The 19,968-nt window shown below is 42.4% G+C and overlaps 1 protein-coding gene across 2 annotated transcripts; it reads left to right on the top strand.

Annotated features, from left to right (window-relative positions):
* The first annotated feature begins 2,735 nt into the window (after positions 1 to 2,735).
* MYOZ1 (myozenin 1) lies at positions 2,736 to 19,804 on the top strand. Of its 2 annotated transcripts, XM_030031352.1 has the most exons (6): positions 2,744 to 2,939; positions 5,076 to 5,177; positions 6,833 to 7,014; positions 15,628 to 15,862; positions 18,242 to 18,401; positions 19,250 to 19,804. In XM_030031352.1, exons 2-6 carry the CDS (start codon positions 5,102 to 5,104, stop codon positions 19,479 to 19,481), a joined length of 885 nt encoding a protein of 294 aa, XP_029887212.1. In that variant the 5' UTR covers positions 2,744 to 2,939; positions 5,076 to 5,101; the 3' UTR covers positions 19,482 to 19,804. The 2 variants fall into 2 exon arrangements, with proteins under 2 accessions (XP_029887214.1, XP_029887212.1); XM_030031354.1 differs by lacking the exon at positions 5,076 to 5,177 and having other exon boundaries at positions 2,736 to 2,939.
* The last annotated feature ends 164 nt before the right edge of the window (positions 19,805 to 19,968 follow it).

Raw genomic sequence — 19,968 nt, 5'->3', positions numbered from 1 at the left:
GGCCTTGCCCCTAACCCTGCTTGCCTCTTGCCCTTTGGGCTGGGGATCCACAGAGGAGTCTTGTCTCCTGGAGTTGGCTCACCCTGAATTGCTGTCAGTGCCTTGTTCCTGGTCCTAATTGCTGGGCATGCCTGCTCATATCCTGATTGAGATCCTCACACAACATGCTAGACATGCCTTCTCTTCATCTCCTTGCTACTGCTTTTCCCTAGTCTCTCTTGAGTTTTATAAGAGGGCTCACATATGTTTCCTGCTCACCTCCAAATACCAGCTAGCCGTGGGGCACCCTCTTCCCTTCCAGCCTGCTCAGCTCCTGCCTCCATGCAGCTGCCTGCTGGAGCAGCTATGAACCCCTGGGGAGGGAGGAAGCAGAGAAGCAGCAGGTCATGCTCATGGCAGGGAAGAGCAACCACATACTTCCCTGCTACATCATCTTTTGGAGCTACACCGTGCCTCAAAATCCAGCAGATTTCCACATGATATCCATCTGGCACAAACTGTTCCCCTAAGGTGTAATTTGTGCTCAGGAAGGCACAGAAGATGACTGGAGAAATAATACAGCAGCCATAAATTGGTCTGAAAACAGCTGCTGGAAGCAAGTAGAGAGGAGGCAAAGTTTAGCATCACTCTAGTGACTGCAAGAAGGTGCCATATAGTGGTAGCCGCATTTTTCAGCTTCCCACCCCATAATATACATCACATTCATTTCTTAGATGACTATCAAAATGGAGATAGAAACTTCTTAAAATTAAGAGGTAACTGTACCTCATGCCTTTGTGAAAGGAGAAGCAAAGGGCTACTGATTTTAAGCAACATAGCAGCACATTGTGTCTGTTCTCATTATGCCCCCCCTTTGTGCCATCATTTTGTGACAGGCAGTAGCTCCCTTGATAAATAGGGTTTAGAATGCAGAGAACCTGAATAAGAGAGCAGCATCTCAAAGAGCACAACTGGACTTCACAGCAGGCACTGGGCACTCTGGGCAAATGCCCAGCATGGTGCTAAACCAATCCAAGAGAAATAAATATGGTGAAAAACCACTCCTTTTTGTACAACCTGCAGTGAGCAGGGCTTGGCCAACACTAAGAGACCTGCTCCTCTGTGGCCACCTGCACTTCTCCAGAGTGGGTGTGAAGTGTGGACAGATGGTCAGTTGTGACAGTAGTATTTGACACCCTCCAGCTTTGTGCAGATGTAAATGCCTTCACCAGGCATGAAGCTCTGTGATGGTGCCTAGAGCAGGTAGTGTGTGTTTTAGAGTTCACTTGTGCTATCCCCTACACCTGTTTTACACTGGCACAGCTCTGGGGAGTTACTCCCAGATCACTGGCATGGGAGTGTGGGGGCAGGATCCAGGCTGTCTGGCCCCCACAAATCATTCTGGTGTAACTGCTGCGCTCAGTGAAGGATGCAGCACTCTTCTGGATAGTGGAAAGCTTACAGCACGGCGTTACAGTAGATTCGAATGAGGGAGAATAAGAGCTGTGCTATAGGCACAATGTGAAGTGTACACAGTGGTTATATGGATGCAAGCAAGAAGAAAATGGGAAACTTTAGGCCAGGAGATTGCCATACATGCCCTGACTCCAAGCAGGGTATAAAAGCTGATTATTGCCCATAGGTATGTTACAGCACTGTTAGACAGGATCTTCCAAACACTACTAGGGGTTAATACTTTGTGCTTTCAACCCACTGGGAAGGTTTATACGCATTTGGTGCAGGCAAAACCAACTGCAAAACCTAGGAAAAACCGAAAGTGACTGTCTTCTGATGTTCCTTTATATCAAATTTGCTTGCAATTCTCTGTGCGGATGATTTTCTACTACAATCACAGCTGTGTTTTGATCCGCCCCCCCCCCCCCCGCCCCCGCCTCTAGGTTTATTCAGTGGACAACTTGATTTTGATCCAGTGTGAAATAGAAAGACACTGTTTTCTGTAGGATTTCTGCTTTACATAGAAGCTGAAAGGTATGTGCATCTTTGAGTAATCCAGTAAAATGAGATATGTTCCCTTCATCCTAGAACCAGAACCCAACTGGGTATGGGGGGAAAAACAGGGAGAGTAGTCTCATAATGAACAGGAGCTAAAGGGGAGTCATTTGCATGTACAAAGCTGCACCAAATGCAGGCAATCAACCTTATTTCTGTCATGAATCAGGAAATTGGTTTCCTTGCTATTTGATTCTGCTGGGTTTCCCATTCCCATTACACAGCTACCTCCTAGAACTCTCTAAATAGTTTTCTAGACTTTGTGGTTTTCCTACTACTTCTTGCTTCATGCATACCATTATTTTTCTTCTGTGCTTTCTGATGTATTATTTGAATGCCTGGCATTTTAGGAATTATGTATGAGAGCCTAGAGGACACTGGGTTGAATGATGGAAGAGGAGGGGGCAGAAGGAGGGTGTAAAACAGGGCAAGATCCAAGAGAGCTTTTGAGGCATTACATCATGTATGTACATGTTCCTGAGAAACAGGATATTGAGACGGTTTTATGAATTGCATTAAAATGCAATAGGAGGAGGAAGGGGAACGGATGTTGATTTGAACAAAGAGGAGGAAGAAGTGAGGAACCTATGGAGTGCTAGGTTTTCCTGGAAACTGAGGCAGTTACTGCAGGAGGCCTGAGGAGCAACCTTTTCCTTTCCCCTCTCCTCGGGTCTGGTGGCAGTGCTATCTGAGACTCTGCCCTCTGGGCCGTTAGCTATTAATAACTGCAGGATGCCTGTGCGAGCAGCCTTCAGGAGTCAAATTCACAGCACTTCGCATCAGCAGTTTGTGCTGGGCACAGCTTGCCTGCGCCCAGGCATCCTGGGTGAGCGGGGCTACTGGACAAGCGTGCCCAGCAGCACCCAGAGACGGGCTGGAAGGAAGCAGCCCACTGCTGAGCTCTGGGGCAGGCGCGTGAGCTGGTCTGAGCCTGGCACTGCAAGCCTGAGGTGAGTTGACTGGGCAGCAAAATAGTTTAGAGCAGGTGCTGGAGAGGGTAAAGACTGGTTTGGTTTGCAGCAAAAACAACAAAATTACTTCTGCAAAGACCAATGCAGAAAAAGACAGAGGAATTGAACCAAGGGATACAGCGCAGGGGAGAAAAGGATAATTGTGGCTCTGGCTTTATGTATGGGATAGTTGGGAGGATGGGGCTGAGGCTCCAGCAGCCTCACCGTGATGGGGTGGCTGAAAGAGCAGTAGTCCCAGTGTAGCTCTTGACCCTGTCCATACTGAAAGACTGCTGCCCCTTTCCTTACGCTAGACCAATTGCATGCAGCAGGTTTTCCACTCCCCAATCCTGCTGGATTAGTAAAGGAGGACAGCAGAATGGGGCGGATTTGCCCTCACTGCTCCTTGGGAATGGGTGTGCTAGAGGAGCACAGTTCCCCACCAGGGCCAGCCCTTTCTGTCTTGCCCCAGGGAGTCCACGTTTGGGGCATACAGATGATTTCCCTCTGTTTTGCCAGTCTTATGACCCATCAGATGGGCCATAACCTCCCACCCCCCCGCCTCCTGGCAGCATTGCCCCTTTCCTGTCAAGCAGGGCCTGCTTCTTTTATATAGCCAAGCAGATGTCTGGCTGCTCGAGGAGAATGTGCAGCGCGTGCTTTATGGCTGCACCTGCTCACGCGTGCTTTGGGAATACACCAGGATGGGCTCTTCTATGATGTGAACTACATAGGCAGCATCTCAGTAAAAAGGAAAGCTTGGGAATCTGAAAGAAAAACTAATCTGAGAGAGTATCTGCCAATGTGATTGGAGCTGGTTTGCTGTGGCTGGGCTTCTTTTAGCAGTTATCATCACCTCATCACATGAAAATCATGTTGCAAAAGGAGCAATGGTAGAATGAAACTGCAAAACACACAGGAGATAAAAATGTCTTGATCACAACAAGGGCAGCGTACAAACTCCTAGAGCCAGCTTGCTAGTTTTAAAATATAACTCATAGTTCAATGTCTTCAGTTCTGAAATTTTTAGCAACTAAAGTGCAAAGAATCACTAAGACAGACATGGTTAGTTATTGCTATTGCTGAAGCCAATGGGTCTTTGCTCATTTTTTTTTTGTATTGTATTGTATTAGGTGAGAATCTGTCCCTCTGTATGCTGTTGTTTGGGCACGGACAGTATTGAAGTGAAGGCAAGACATTTGCCCTACTTGCATTATGTGTGATAAACCCCAAGGACTCTGAGAAGCTGCCTGAAGTGGAATTGCTGAGATTTCTCCTAATTTTCCCTGACTTTGCAGTACAGATCTCTCATCCTATCTGGGGACAGAGATGGGGAACACTGTACCAGAAGAAATCTCCCTCTTCCCCTCCTCCCCCCTCCAAAATGATATGCGATAAGATCAATACATAAGATACAGGTGCAAGTGACTTCAAATTGGGCGAAAAACTTTTCCTTTAACAAGTTTGCCTATGCCTTGTTCCTCCAGCCCTTCTGTAACAAAACAGTAGCAGTCATAAAAGACAGAATTACTTAGGGGTTTGGTTTGTTCCTTTTTTTTAACAGAACATGCAGTCTAGTGGTTTTCTGAATACCTATTCTAATTCTAATAGGACCAAATATCCAAACCAAACTTGCACATTATTCAAAAAGCTCCCAAATAACTCATGGACAGACACAAAATCTTTATACAAAAATACATATTACCATCTAATTATAACTGCATGGTATTATAATATGGTATGATAGAGCAAATTTTCAAACTGTCATTCTGTTACTGCAGCACAAGATGATAACAGAGTACCACTGTGGCACACGTGGGTGATGGGAGACTGCCATATTGCAATTAAAATGCCTATTTTGGACGACAATGCTATATGGCACCTTGGCAATGCTTCTGCTGTGATCTGCTGCCATATTTTGTGTCATAATGCTAAGTCTCCAGAGAACACCACAATGGTCTGATGATGATATTCTGTATGGGATGATAGCATTCACTAGCTCCTTCATGTGGAAGGGATAGAAAAGAACCTGTGTGTGACATGAAGGCTGTGTATCTCTTAACTGTAGATGGCAACTAAAAGAGAGGCAAGAAATACCTTTCTAGTGTTTCATTCTCCATTTCCTTGTGTGTTTAGAGCAAAGCAGACAACCCTTTGTGGGAATGCCCCTTGCAGGGACTCCTGCTCCTGTTAAAAGGAAAAAGTCCACTAAACTCATTGGGAAGCTGACACACGAAGGTAAGATATGCAAACCTGCACACGTGAGAATTGTTTGGATTTCAACCTGAATTTCAGCCTTTAAAATTTCATACCCTGTCTGACTGAACTCCCAGAGCAAGACATGCAGTGAACATACCAGGAGACAAACCCACAAATATTACTGAAACTCAGCCTTCAACCACATCACATTTTCTAATTTACTGTTCAAAAGCATTGCACACACACTCAGGCCAAATGTTGACCTAAATTGCACTTTGTAAACCCATATCCTCCTGCAGCATTAATTTGGATGCACACCAATGTGAATGGAAAAAGAACATGATCTATTATGGGTATCAATATTGCAGTGCCTAGTTATATTCTATGTTTTTTCTCTCTCTTATAACCTTTGTCTCTAATTTGTTTTTCCTCTACGTGAGAGAATTCCTTTGATTCCAGCACTCATTAGTTGAAAAAGTCAAAGTCTTTTAGAGGGGGTAATACAGCAGGAAGAATATAACTTGGGACACTTTCCTTTCCACAGAATACCTGTGTATTGGGTAGGGTGACTTTTAATTAACTGTGATATCCCTATCTTCTCTTTACCTTTGACAGCATGGGGAAGATTTTTAGAGGTTTTAAAAAGTAATAATTCAGTGCTGTCCCTTTCTTCAGCCCCCCAAAAGGGCTGTAGAAACTTCTTTGCTAGGGTACAGGTATATATTTTTCTGTTTGTCCCTAATCCTTTATTCAAGTTAACAAATAAGTAAAAATCCAATTTGCAGTTAAAGGACATTTTGTCCTGTGCTATGAAAGAGTGCTATATAAAATTGGCTTGCTAAAAAAATAATAATTTCTTCAGAGATTGTCTAATAAAACAAATGGGCTTATACCAGTTTTATACCAGTTTAAGGATGGAGGTTCACTCTCTGTTGGAAATGAGATGTAGAGGTGGATAAGTGGTCTTAACCTTGCTTAATACAGAAAAAAGAAAGCCTAGGAAAAGTTGCTTGTTTCTGAATGAAAAGCTTTAACTGCATTTCTGCAAGATTTTTACACTGAAAATGTTTGAATTCCTTGTTTTGATGGAGAATTGGTGGTACCAAATTAAATGGAAAAGGACTTATTGAGTAACCAGCACATTAACACTTGAAGAGAACTTCAACTACTTTTTCCTTAAAAAATTCTCCTTAAAACAAACAAACAAAAAGATATAATAACCTTGAATCTTGCCATGGTTTCAGGATAATGTTTAAACCAAAGCATGCCAGAGTTGTCTTTATTTATTATATGTTGGCCCAATCCGAAGAGCTGACTGCCACTCATCTAATTCCAGAGGAGGGGAGGCAAGTGTAAAGCAGTAACCAGACAAGGCAGTGGTGCATTTTGAGGCAGTACTAAGGAATCCTGCTGCACTGCCTGAGGTGCTTCAGATGTGAGACACGTGCATCTAGCTCCACCTTTACGCAACTCTTCTCTGGGTAGATTTGCCTTGATTGCAATCCAGAGTAAATTTCACCCATCTATATCCAAAGTGTCATCAGTGTAAAAATTTGGTGCATAGGTTATTTCCTAACAACTTAATTTAGAAGAGAATTTGGCTGCTTTGAAGACACTACTGATGCTGGGAAGCAATGGCCAAGAGACTTGGACCAGAGCACTTCCTAAAGTGTCCCATTTTTTATGTTTTGTAGTCATGCCACAAGAGGTGTCCAAGCTGAACTTGGGAAAGAAGATCAGCATCCCCAGAGATGTGATGCTAGAAGAGCTTTCTCTCCTCACTAACAAAGGATCCAAGATGTTCAAATTACGTCAGCTGAGGGTGGAGAAGTTCATTTATGAAAATAACCCTGATGCCTTCACCGACAGTTCTGTGGTAGGTCGGAGATTAAAACTAAAAAGCTGCTCCATACACCCAGGGGAAACAGGAATGGAGTGTGCCCAAGCTCTCCTCTGTATGTGCATGGGCCAGGGGGTGGGGATCTACTAGCAAAGTAGTGCAGGAAAAAGACAAAATAATATAAAACCACAAGTTTTATTTCTTTTCGGCAGCAGCATTAGTTTCCTTTGGCAAATACTTGGTTTCACACATGCAGAGGCATGAGAAAATTCAGTACTGAGTGACGAGGGAGGACTGCATGTTTGGCACATGTTCAGAGCTGCGCAGGGTGGGACTAACTGTTTTTGTACCCATTCCATTTCTTCTCTGCAGGATGGAAATGATCCATCCAGGTCTGACTTCAGCTCCAGTAGGTGCAGTTCTATTTTTAGCCTAGGATACCCTTTTATGCTTCCTGCTGGGCAAAGTCCTCTGCTCATTTCTGCAGGAGGTTCCACAAATGAAAATTCAGACAGAAACCTCTAACCTGACACTGCAATATCTTCAATTCATTTGCTAGAAGCTACATTTGTTGTCTTCTAAAGTATTTTTCTATCAGATACGGTGTATAAATTCAGACATTCTTCTTCTTCTTCCCTTTCCCATGAGTTAGTACTGTTGTTTAATCTTTGAACTTCTCTCTACATTAGTTGCTGGTGTAAAGTCTTCTGAAGATACTTAAACTTTTACAAATTAAACTCTCCTTTCACATGATTGTCAGCAATACAGTAAAACAAATAGAAAATTTTTCAGGTTCATATGCATTTTGATGTAGAATCTTGTCTTCTGATGTTATTTAAAATTTATTTGGTGTCATTTTATCCCTTTACGGCATCTATTTTCCAGTCCAAGGAAACTCAAGCAAAATAATAAAAGTCAAGCTGAAGAAAATGTTCTGCCAAACAACAACATGCTATTTTTTACCCCTCTGATGTTTTTAAAAGCAGCAATAAGTAAATCTTTGTAGTTCACTTCTAAAAATGACAATTTGGGAAGCAGGATGTGGAAAGATGCCTGGGGGGAAAAAAAAAAGTCATTAAAATTACAACAGTAGGTCAGATTACAGATCAGGGATGACAGACTGGAGATATAGCAAGCATATCTGGTGTTAGACTTTGGGCAGTTTCTTCATCTCTTTGTGCTTTAGGTAGTTCATCTCTTCAGTGAGCTATCTCCTAGAAAGGATGTGAGAATGAATGGTGTGTTGAACTTTGGACTCTTCAGATGAAAATCTTAGAGAAATGCAAGCTGTTTTTATAAATACTCAGCAATCTCAGAGCTCCTAAAACATAGAGGGCCAAGTTCATATGTCAAAATCCGCTGCAGTGAGGAGGAGTGAGAAAATAGTAAGGTGAGGGAATAAAAAAGCTGAAGTCCAAACTTATAAAATTTGAGGGTGTCACTTAAGTGTGTCCAATCAGAGAAATACAAAGCGAATGAGCTTTGACAAACTGACTCAAAACTGTACATGCAGAGAGTCCCTCCAGGACTGACATTACAAAGGCTGATGACAATCAATTCTTTTTTGTTAGCTGTTTTTCCTACTTTGTTTATTCATCCGTGCCCGACTTTCACACCATACCCTTTCTGTAGTGAATCTCTCCCTCTATTCTGTAAGAATACCCCTGCTGCCAAGCTCTTTGAACAAGACTGTAAGATACTGTGCTGTGGAGAAATGTACTTGGGGGTTAGACAAGACCCTAACAAGCCTAGGATTTTCTTTATGGCTTTGCTATATGAGAACAATGGAACAGTCTCCAAACAGCAGCTGATACTCTGCTTTAAAATCCTCCATGATTCACTTTCAAGGCTATCTTTTCTCCACATGCATGGTACAGATAACAAATCTCCACTGGTCAGTGCAGGAAGACTTAGGTCAGCCCTAGAGCCTTCACTTGGGGCCAGCTTAGCAGGATCACAAACGTAATTGTTACCATTTGCTGGCTGCCCTGTGCGCTCTGTGCAAGGACTCTGCCAGGCTGCATCCACTGCCTCTGGGGATAACTATTCTCATGAACACAGCCAGTATGAGTTAGCACCTTTGCTGGCAGTCAGAGCAGTGAGAAGAAAAGCTGAGCGATCACAGCAACTGAGCCATGCTCTCGGACAGCTGGTTGCTCTTGGGCAGGTAAAGGCAACAGATCTGTGGCCTCACTGTTATCTTCCAAACCATAAGGACAGTGCCTGACCTTAGCATCAAATAACTTTCATCAAAAAGCCCTTTTGATTGCAATATTTTATTAGCTTTCTGTTCCCTTCCTTTGTTGCTCCTGGCTCTGCTCAAAGGCAGATGCAGAAAAGAAGGCTTAAACAAAAGGGAACTGTGGGAAGAAGATAATGGCAGAGTAAAGAATTCCTACTGCTACTTCCAGTTATTTCCCCCTCCCAGTTAATTTCCACATCCTTTTCTCCCCATCCCAAAGAAGTCCTTGTGCCTTTAAGGCTGTGGGACAGTGGAGGGATTTAAAGCTGGTCGTGTTTTCTGCTTTTATATCACAGATTTCTTAACTATCAGAATATTCTCAGGACACGCTTAGCAAAGCAGGTCAAGAAAGTTCTGGGATGGAGTACAGATGGCTTCTTTCCCCCAAAAGTGTAACAGCAAGGTAATGTAATATAAAAACACACAAAGAGAAAGGTTATTAAAAATAAATCTAAACCATATAAGGGGTCCCAGAATAGCCTGTGCTGTAGCCATAAACCTTCCACACAAGGGAGAAGATCTCAGCAGTCACCTGTCATTGATCACCCTCCTGCTTCTCTCCTCCTCCTTCTGCAGCCAAACAACCACACTGGACAATCAGATCACTCTCCTTACTTTTGGAGGAGAAAACATATATATGGTGTGTGCGTGAATGTCAGATAGCTCCATGCAAAAGTGAAAACCTGCCACTCTATCACTGCTGCGGCTCCACCCATCCAATTAAAGGCAAACAGTAGCTAAACCCACAGTCAAAAGGACCGACCATTCCCAACATGAGCAAAATGAAATGCACTACCTACTGCATAGCTGTTTTCAATACTGTGACCCTCTTCTCTTGCAAATATGTAGTACAAGGGGATGTTTTTAGGGAGGGCTGAGTTTGACACTTCTAGCACACTGATACCCTGCCAAACAGGGAGGGTTCATGTGACATCCTCCTTGTTTGGTGCTGTGCTGGAGAAGCTGGGCTCTCCTGAGCCCTGTCTACTAAATCAGAAGAAGGATTTCTTCTCCTCACCCCAGGCTGTGCCACCCTGTCGCAGGAACTGTGGTTTTCTCCATGTCTTAGAGGATATTATCAACCTCACTGTGGAGCTGCAAGATGCTATTCGCTACTGACTAAAGACCATGATGAAATCCTATCTATCTTGCTATGTGCTCTATTACTGTAGCATCTGACCAACTATAGCATAAAGGAAATTACTACATGTATTTTTTAACAGTGAAACTGAACCATAGGGTAGATTAATGAATCACCTAAAGTCATAGAGAGGGTCTCAGTCTTATCTCGGGGTCTCCTAAATCCCACTTCACTGTTTAGCAGTTAATAGATCAGCAGTTCAGAGACCTTTTCTCCACTTCACAATGCTAAATTTGTTTGGCCTCAAACACATCAAGATCATGTGAAACTATGCTTCTTAGCCTTACAGCTCCAGTCATTATTGCCCTAAATTCTCTCAAGGTCCCCCGGCCACTTTGGGAACCTCTGCGTAAGACCTTCTTGCTATCATCAAGAGTAAACTGAAAACAAAACCATAGTTATGCTTTTTGGGTGTTGCTGTTACACTGTTTTTCTTCCAGTGAGGATCCTTAAAAATAGACTTTCTGCTAGTCAAATCCAGTGGCCTGATTTGGGTTACATGCAGGAGACAGTTTAGAGAAAGACTTGATTTGCCTCCCCCCGCCCTTTCTGCTTTACATACCAGATCTTAAATCAAAACCATTGGGAAGGTGGAATGACCAATATCTGAGTAGACAATTATCAGCAGTAGTACATAAAAAAACCAAAGACCCACAAACAAAAAAAACCCACCTTGATACTTTCTCAGACTCGCCCACAAGTTAAAATAAATGCCATTTCCACATCTTGGCAGTGTTTGTATGAAGACAAGCTGAATGTGTGTTGCCAAGTAATTTCTGCTGGTCTTCAGGTCAAGAGATTTCTTCGGATAAGCTAAGACATCAACTGTGAAACAAAACAGAAGAAGTGAAAAAGGGTTAAAGAACTGGATTACTGTTCTTCTGGATAACGGCAGGAGTTACCCTGTATTCCTTTTGCTGCTGAACAAGAACTCAGAGGAGTAAGCAGAGGTTGCAGCAAGAAAATGGAAGTGGTTATGTTACAACACCAAAAGTGGTGCTTCACAGCAGACAGAAGTACACAACCTACCTCAGAGATCTTTATATGTTAAATAGCCAGACATGATACAGTGTGTGAAGGAAAGCATAAGGACGGAGGAACAGAGATATTATCATGCAGCTACTTGGTTTAATACACAAGCGTGCACTGATGGCTCTGTTTCCCCCTTAATGTACTCAGAAGAATGCCAATCAAGATCACTGGAGGTAGCGTTTAGGGGAAAATGTTAGGAAAAGCATTCTTTCTAGGAAGTCTGTTCTGCAGGGAATATTAAACCTCTTGAACAAATGTTATAGGATAACCACGAGCTGAGATACGAGAGAGCCTCAGGTTATGACCTAAGTGGAGCAAGCCAGCTGAGATGTAACTTTTCCAACAAAATGAGCCTAGCTGTGCTGGAGTTGGATTGGTCCGGAAGACCTAGAGGTCCCAACTATACCCAAAGCTGTGTAAGAGTGAACATGAAGTCTGATGCCTTCTTACTCAAGAATTGAGTTGTGTGGAAACAGCAGAATGACAGAGAGGAAGAGCCTTTTTATTTTCCATAGCAGTTTGTTAGAGCACTGTGACAAAACTTTGGACCGAAATTCTGAAACTCAGTTTCTTTCATCCACAAAGAAAATGTGGCAAGGATGACATAAAATATACAAATAAGATATAAATAATTCAGGGTAGTATTAGATAAAAATTCCTATTATTTAGATGGGTAAATTCAGGCATAGAGGCAAAAAATAATTTGCCTAAGATTGAACAGCAAGTCAGAAGTAGACCTGAAAATAGAGAGCAGGAGCTCAACCCACTGAATGGTGCCTCTTTGGGGAGCATGTTTAAAAAAAAATTAGCTTATGATCCTTCAACAGCTGAGGTTACTTTTTATTTTCATCCTTTTTTTTAAAGTGAATCATAGGTTTAAGGCAGTGGAACTCCAAATTAAGGACCGAGGCACACACTTTGATAAAAACAGCAGGCATTCTATGAGACTCTCCAAGTGTCTGAATTTTAAATCTCCCATCCCACCGTTAAGGAGCATTTGAGTGGCTGCCACTGAGAGGACACAGTCACAGTAACTTCAGAAGTGTTAGTAACCACATAGGCATCAAACCTTTGGGAAGCTCTTTATCAGTGAGGTGGAAATAGAAACACATTTGGTGGCCTCAATCATTCTCTTCAAGGCACAGCAAGGAGCTGACGGGGAGCACACAGTGTCTCCTCGTGGGGACTGCCTGCAGTGACATCAGGGCGTTGAGATACTTAAGAGATCTCAGCTCCATTAGTTGGATCATCTTTCATTATCTATTTTTCATAAGACATGCAGTAGCCCTAGAGAATTCAGAATTTGTCCATCTAGGCACTCAGCCTGTGGGATCAGGCTCTTGCTAGCCCTAAGGACTTCAAAGACATGAGCCCAATTTGTTTAGCCAACCCAGGGGACTACACATCACATGAACTTGCCACAATTGTTCTCTTGTTAGAGTGGATTTAGGGACACCCAGGGACTGATAACATCCACTACCTCTAGCAACGCACCAACAGGGCAGACCCTACCACAGAGGAACTGCGTGATCTGCACCCAGAGCCAACAGGAGAAGGTTATCAGCCTTCTCGGTTGACACTGCTGGACTTCTCTCCTGGGGTTTCCACCAACAGGGTCAATCAACCCTAACTGAGAGGTCGGTTTTGTGATGCAGATATGCATATATGTAAAAGCTCCACATGCTTTAGCAATGGCCCAAGACATGCGTTCCCCTCAAGTGCAAGCTGTATTTCACTCCAAACATCCTGACCAGAGGCATGCTGTAAGTACTGGAGACAAAGCTCCACCTACCCAGCTTTGACTATGTGAGACTCCTGCTTGAAACTGCTGTTCCTGAACTCCGCTCTCTTGGAATGAGCTCATTTGAATCCACCGAGGTTCAAGATTTCAAAAAGATGAATTTGCCTTTGCCTCCTATTACTTTGAGCTAAGACAATCTCTTGTGGTGGCCAAAACTAAAGAAAATTACATTTTTATTCTAGCAGGTGAGTAGACTGGGGTATTGCATGGAGAATGGGTCTTTCCTACCTGAATGGAGATGTCTGCTGAACATAGGATGTTTTCCCAGTGGGTCCATGAAGAATCATGAACTAGCCTGAGACCAATCAAACTAATTTCATTTGCAGCTAAATAAGACTTAGGTGTGGCCTTGCTGAGGCAGACTTTTTGTTTCAGAGAAACTTCACTCCTGCTTGGTGATAATACTGCAACTTAAAATGACAGCAGATGACAATGATGCCCCTTCCTGGTCACATCAAATACTGCTATGCAAAAAACCAAACCAGCCTGTTTTACTCATGTTATGCTGATGTTTTGATGTAGAGTGCATGTAAGTAACCAGAGGAAAAGATAAATAAGCATTTAATTCTCAGGAAGAGCACATAGCATGGGTGAAACTTGAAGGAAAACAGATGCAAATCCTGCTTTGAAATTACTGAGCAAATCAGTAGAAGCACTAACCTTGCAGATATATTAACATTTTGAGAATAACCTCATTCTGACCCCTAGCCCTCAAAATACCCTTTTTTCAGTTTGCCTTTTTACAGCTACATAGCTCCCACGCATAATTGAACAGATTGCCCTGCTAGCTCCTGTGTACAGCTTAATGCTCACAATCCTCTCCCCTCTCAGTGCTTCCTGACATTCAGGGGAACATCATCTCCTCTGTTCCTAAAAAGGGAATTCCCTACAGCTAGGAGAAGGACAGACAGTCCCTAAAGGCCCTGGGGGCACCAGCTCTGCCACTTCAGCCTGCAGCTGGCTGCCTGCCTGGGTTGCAGCCTGGTGACCTGCTGTGAAACCCTGGACACTGTTGCTGGAGACACAGGGAGCGGAGGGTTAGATAATTCTGCCTTGAGCCTTGTGGGGTTTTCACTTCTCATCTATTTTTGGCTGACCGAACAGCTGGCCTTGGAAGCCTGTTTACAGCCTGGAAAGCTTCTTTTTGCTAAACTGTACTAGGTGTAAGAGCCCTGAGAAATCCTTAACCCTCTGAGAGCCAGCCCTGAGGTTGGCACTCTTGTCTCCCATTGACAGCCTGAGATGAATTTATGCAAACAGAATTGCACCATGAGGAACCACAGATTCATTCACTTTAGCTGTATTTGTTATATCTTTGTGCAGCTATAGCCAATCCCCTAGTCCAACAGTAAAGACCATATGTGATATATAACCCATGTTACTTGTAATACACAAGAGATACTTTTTTATATCTGATAGGATTCAAGCTTTGATCTCACTGATGACCAATACATAAAACATTTTTGCAAACATATCAGTTTCTGTTCCACACAAGTACTTATTAAAATTGCTGTGTGCAAAGGCAGGACCTTGTGCTAGCACCACAGGGTCTATAAATCCTGCATAGACAGTTTGCTCTTTCACTATGTACTGCAGGGATTGTGCCTTCTAACCTGGACTGGGGAGAGTGGATGGCCTGGAAAATAATGACCAACTTGATTTTATTGATGGATACAGCTTGCTTTCTTGCCTTGTTGCTGGTTAGATTTGGTTCGTTAATGCACGTATTGCGACAAACAAAACTCTTCCTTTTTGTCATTTTCCTCTTGTGGTTTCCAGGAAGTCTTTCATGTTTTCCCAGGCTGCTCTCTCTTCAGTCTTTCTCAACATGTAAATACCCCTCCCCATACAGACCTTTATATATATATATATATATATGAAAAACAGACATATGGGCAGTCATCTTCCAGGCTTTTATGTTGTCACAGTTACCCTGTTGTTCTGGTGCCCTTTAACACTTAGCTCCCACACTGTAATCGAGCTGACTTGGCTGGGCTACCTTAACCTCGACATGAAAACATTTCCTATTTCTTGTCCAGCTTGCTTTCCCGCAGGTTAGCCAATGTATCTCCTTCTGGACCTTTACCTGCTCTGGCAAAAGCTGCATTTCCTTCCCCTTCCTCCTGTATTTCATACTGATCACTGTTGCGGACAATACACAGATCCCTCTCTTCTCACCCTGATCATATAAAATGTCTAGGAGGCATCCATTAAAAGGTGTGCTACCATCGCCCTTGCTGCTGTTCTATAACTGCTCCTATACTGAATACAGAGAATAACTCACATGAAGTTCTGCCACTGGTTTTGTAACTCAGACACAGAACTGGTCAGATCATGGAGACTCAGGAGTTCACATTCTGGGACCCAACCCTGCAAATGTGAATGGACCGTGTCCAGTAACAGGGATTCCTACTCTTTTTTCTCCTGCCCTAGGATCACTTTCAGAAGTTCATCCCACCAGGAGGGCATTACGGGGAAGATGCTCATGGCTATGCCCATGGGCGGATGGTAGGAGGAGTGACAGCGGGGCAGCATGGCTCCAGTAAGCAGCAGTATCCTGCTGTTCCTCCTAGGCCTGGAAGCAAAGGAGGCCCTGGGGACAGTGAAGGGGAGCGTGCAGGGGAATCGGCTGGAAGTGGTGGAGAAGGAGGCGATGGTACTGGGAAAGGCAAGTATCTCTCTGCAAGAATAAGAAATAGCTAAAGCTGTCAGAGCTCATGCCAACCTTACTCTTAGGGACAAGTAAATTAATTTACTAAAACCTGAATTCTTCCAAACTAAGTTCCATTGCAACGTCCAGAAAAGTTGAACTGCCTTTAGCTTGATAGTTTTGTTTGCATGCTTCTGTGTTGCTACATCATAGCAATGAAGCAGAAATACCTTCATTGGTTGGACCAAAGAAATGATGGGAAACTTAACTACTGGGCTCCTAAGGTTGATACAGCAGTATGCCAGTATGGCATACCCTTTCCATTCAAAGGTTTCACACTGACCACTACTGGAGACAGTATTAACTCTAGCTCAGTAGTCTAACCTGACACATCAGTCTCGAGTATATCGGCCCTGATTTCAAATCAAAGCTTCCATCTAAACAAACAGCACTTTTTGGATAATCTTCAGAAAGGAACAGCAATATTTCTAAATCTTATCTGGTAATCACCACCGGTCTACTGAAGCAGTATCTGTACAAGTAAAAGTATTTTTCATTGAATTTAGTCTTTGCTTAATTTTATCCTTTGTTTAGTCTGGCCAGAAACCTCTAGAACCAAATTCCTTGTATGAGAATCAGCAGGTGAAATTGTTATTTTAACAGTACCTATGGGATTTTACAATAAAAAGCAAATTTGCTTGGGAACCAGGAACCACTGTCATAAGTAACCAAATGAGTGACTTGTAAAATCCAAGGTTTTTCATTTACATTCTGGAATAATGCGCATTTTATATCAAAACCAGCTTTTACATTTCTGGGCATCCCTGTGAAAAAGAAATCTGTGTAGACTCTCTGTCTTCTTACAGGAGATTTTTCTCCATTGTTATCCTATTTCTGTGTGCAGGGAGAATAAGGATTAATATCATCCTATAGCTTTTACTGCGGAGCTGGATCCCAACTACTTTTATTTTTCAACCCTAACAATCAATTTACTTCTAAATTACTTAGTTTAAGTCCTTCACACAGAAAGAGGGGGGTAATGGTTTTTATCTTCTTTATGAAAATGAGATTCTTGTACATGTCTGCAATTCTCTGAAACCACGGAAGCCCAGGGTTTGGCAAGGTTTGAAGAAAATAAGCAAGACAAAGAAAGAAGGTGTGATAAAGAAGAAAGTTTCAGATGAGAGTAATAGGGTTCATTTACTTCATATGGACTTACATTTTCTACACAAACTGTGGCACCATGGAAGCACCAGTATGGCTAACTCCACTAACCTATTATTCCCATCTGCCTTAATGAAGCTAAGCAGAAGTCATTGCTCAGGATTTTTAAGGCTTATGAAGGATGAGAATCTTAGAAGTGTGCTACATATCAATACACAACCAATGGTCTTATTAGCAAGGTGGTACTATACACAACTGGAAGAAAAAAGAAAAGAAAAAAAAAGAAAAGAAAAGACACACTGAATGAAAACCCTTGTCTAAGCTCATTTGCTTAATGGTGCAGGCAGAAGCTAACCTAAAATTTCTGGCAATCAAGTATCTGACTTAACAGCAAAGTGCAGCTCTGTCATTGACAGGATTTTAACTTCCAGAGAGATACCCCGTCATATTTTCAAACTGCTTTTAGCTATCCTGAGGTGTTTGACCCAGACTTGGCTCTTAACATCCTGGTTCAGGAGGGGGAAAATATGAATGTCTGTTCATTGAAACACTAAGAAAATGCCAACTTACAAAAATACTGAGACAAGGGAGAGGGTCATTTTAGAACATTCAAGAATAGACTACTGAGGAAGATGTTAGTAAAGATGGTTGTGGGTTGCCAAGACGATGAAATACGATGGTTAAAGGTTTTCAGTCAGTTAGAGCCAGCTTCAAAGTTTGAGCCTAGTTTTGGAGTGTACAGTCTGGGATTTGTTTGTTGCATCTGATGATGACAGTGAGGTTTATATGGAGGGGTTATGTCTGCTATGATCAGACAGAGAAGAGAGAAGTAAATTATGAAATTAGATAGCATTTTGCCTTGTATAACACTTCCCCTGAGGTAGTGAAAGAGATGATGGGGTAAGGACATTTGTTCTTGGTGTAAGAGGTTTCTATCTGAGCGACCAGAGAGAAGAATGAAAAAAACTAGCTTTCAAATATATGCTCTAATGCAAATTCCTGGATGAGTGGCTCTTAGACTGTGATACACCTACTTTTGTGGACGAGGATGGAAGTCGCGTATGACAGTCTTATGTAAGATAAATCTAACTATAAAATCTCAGACTTGATCGAGGAATCTATTGAATCTGGAAACAAAGCTGGTGTCTCAACTTCAATAGCAGAATACAGAAATGCAATGTATTTAGAATAAGTGTCATCTAACGAGAGTGTTTTACCTTCCTCTGTTTACAGATGGAAAGTCAGGAGGCAAAAAAATCACTGTATTTAAAACTTACATCTCCCCCTGGGAACGAGCAATGGGTATCAGCCCTGAGGACAAAAGTCAGTTCACCATTGACTTACTGTCATATAGTCCCAAAGCTGATTTCCCCCATTACAAGTCTTTTAACCGGTAAGTCTTCTTGGATATTCAATTCAGTTTATTTAGCATGAGAAAATACAATAACCCTGGCTGTAGCCATCCTGTCTTGTGCAATGTAAGTAAGTTTTAGATGCATGTCATTTTCTTAGCACAGTCTCCTGTGTATGAAATGTTTGGAGGCCTACAAAGAGAAAATACATTAAGAGGTAGAGATTTTAATTCAGCTTATGGACAGAAAACCTATGCAGATGGATAAAAGGACTTTAATCCTATTTCCCTTTCTTTCTCACCCCATTTGACCAGGGAGATTTAGCTTGCCACTGTTTATTACTGCAGCCATTTAAAGTTCAAGGGTTCAGGAAAAATACTTATGATCAGAAGCTATATACCTAACAGTACTTCAGATAAGAATCAAGATCTTCCTGCTGCTTCTGAGAAGAACTGAAAGTTTTACAAATATTTCTAGGGCAGCAACAATTTCCTGTTAACCTCTGTATATAATTTTGCCACCCAATTCCATAGCCTCAGGACATCACTACCCAGGACAAACCCAAATCCCACTCATTTCTGCAGTAACCCAGTGTCTGCCTCCTACATGTACAGGGTACCAACAGGTGTGAAAGGTGTATGGTTTGATGGAGATTGATGCAACAGGAGTGAAGGAAGTGCACAGGAGCAGAGGGGTGTGGGGGGGTTGTTTTTAAATCTTTTTTAGTACATATGCAATGGATACATATATGTTCTTGGGAAGGATTTGTTGGCCAGCGAGCTGCAACAGTGGTAAAATTTACAGTCTTGGTAACTTTCATTATTTATTTTCTAAATCCCGTTGTTTACCTATGCTCGGTTTGCTAACTCCATGTATTCCCTTGTGCCAGGACTGCCATGCCTTACGGGGGTTATGAGAAAGCAGCCAAACGGATGACCTTCAAAGTGCCTCAGTTTGATATTTGCCCTTTGCTTCCAGAATCTCTCATGATATATAATCAAAATTTCAGCAACAGACCCTCCTTCAACAGAACCCCAATACCTTGGATGCCTTCAGGAGACTCCTCCGAGTACCATACTGAGGTCAATGTGCCAAGGAGTGGCGAAACAGAAGAGCTGTAAATCCCCACCGCCAAGGCCGCCTTTTTTTCTCAGCCCTTTCTATTTGCAAGTTGATAGTAAGGGCCTGAAAAATGCAACTCTAGTTCTGTAAGCCCTTCCTTTCTTTTGCCCTTAGCCCAGACAAGTTCCTAGCAGGTTCTAAACTTATCTTCATGGTGGTGTTAATACATATCAGAAACAGTTTCAGAGAAAGGAGCTTTTTATTCACCAGGGCATAAAAGGGCAAAACTAGGAAGTGTTTTTCTGTTTAGCAATGCTAAATGCTGCCTGTCTGCTCCACAATAAATCTGTTTGTCATGTATTAACAAGTAATAAAACACCAAGAAGAAAAAAAGCCTTTGTGTTTTCTCTTTAAAAAATGCTGCTGAATCAATTTGGGGATTAGCAATAACAAAAGTTTCAATCTCACAGCTAGACTGTTAGCATGGGAAGAAAGATTGGGGACTGATGGGGATGGTCGTAAGATAGGTATACATCAAGGAAGCTT

Source organism: Aquila chrysaetos, chromosome 11, assembly GCF_900496995.4.
Source record: "Aquila chrysaetos chrysaetos chromosome 11, bAquChr1.4, whole genome shotgun sequence".
NCBI lineage: Eukaryota > Metazoa > Chordata > Aves > Accipitriformes > Accipitridae > Aquila > Aquila chrysaetos.
The sequence above is the reverse complement of the archived record's forward strand: the minus strand, read 5'-3'. Positions and strand labels throughout refer to the sequence as shown.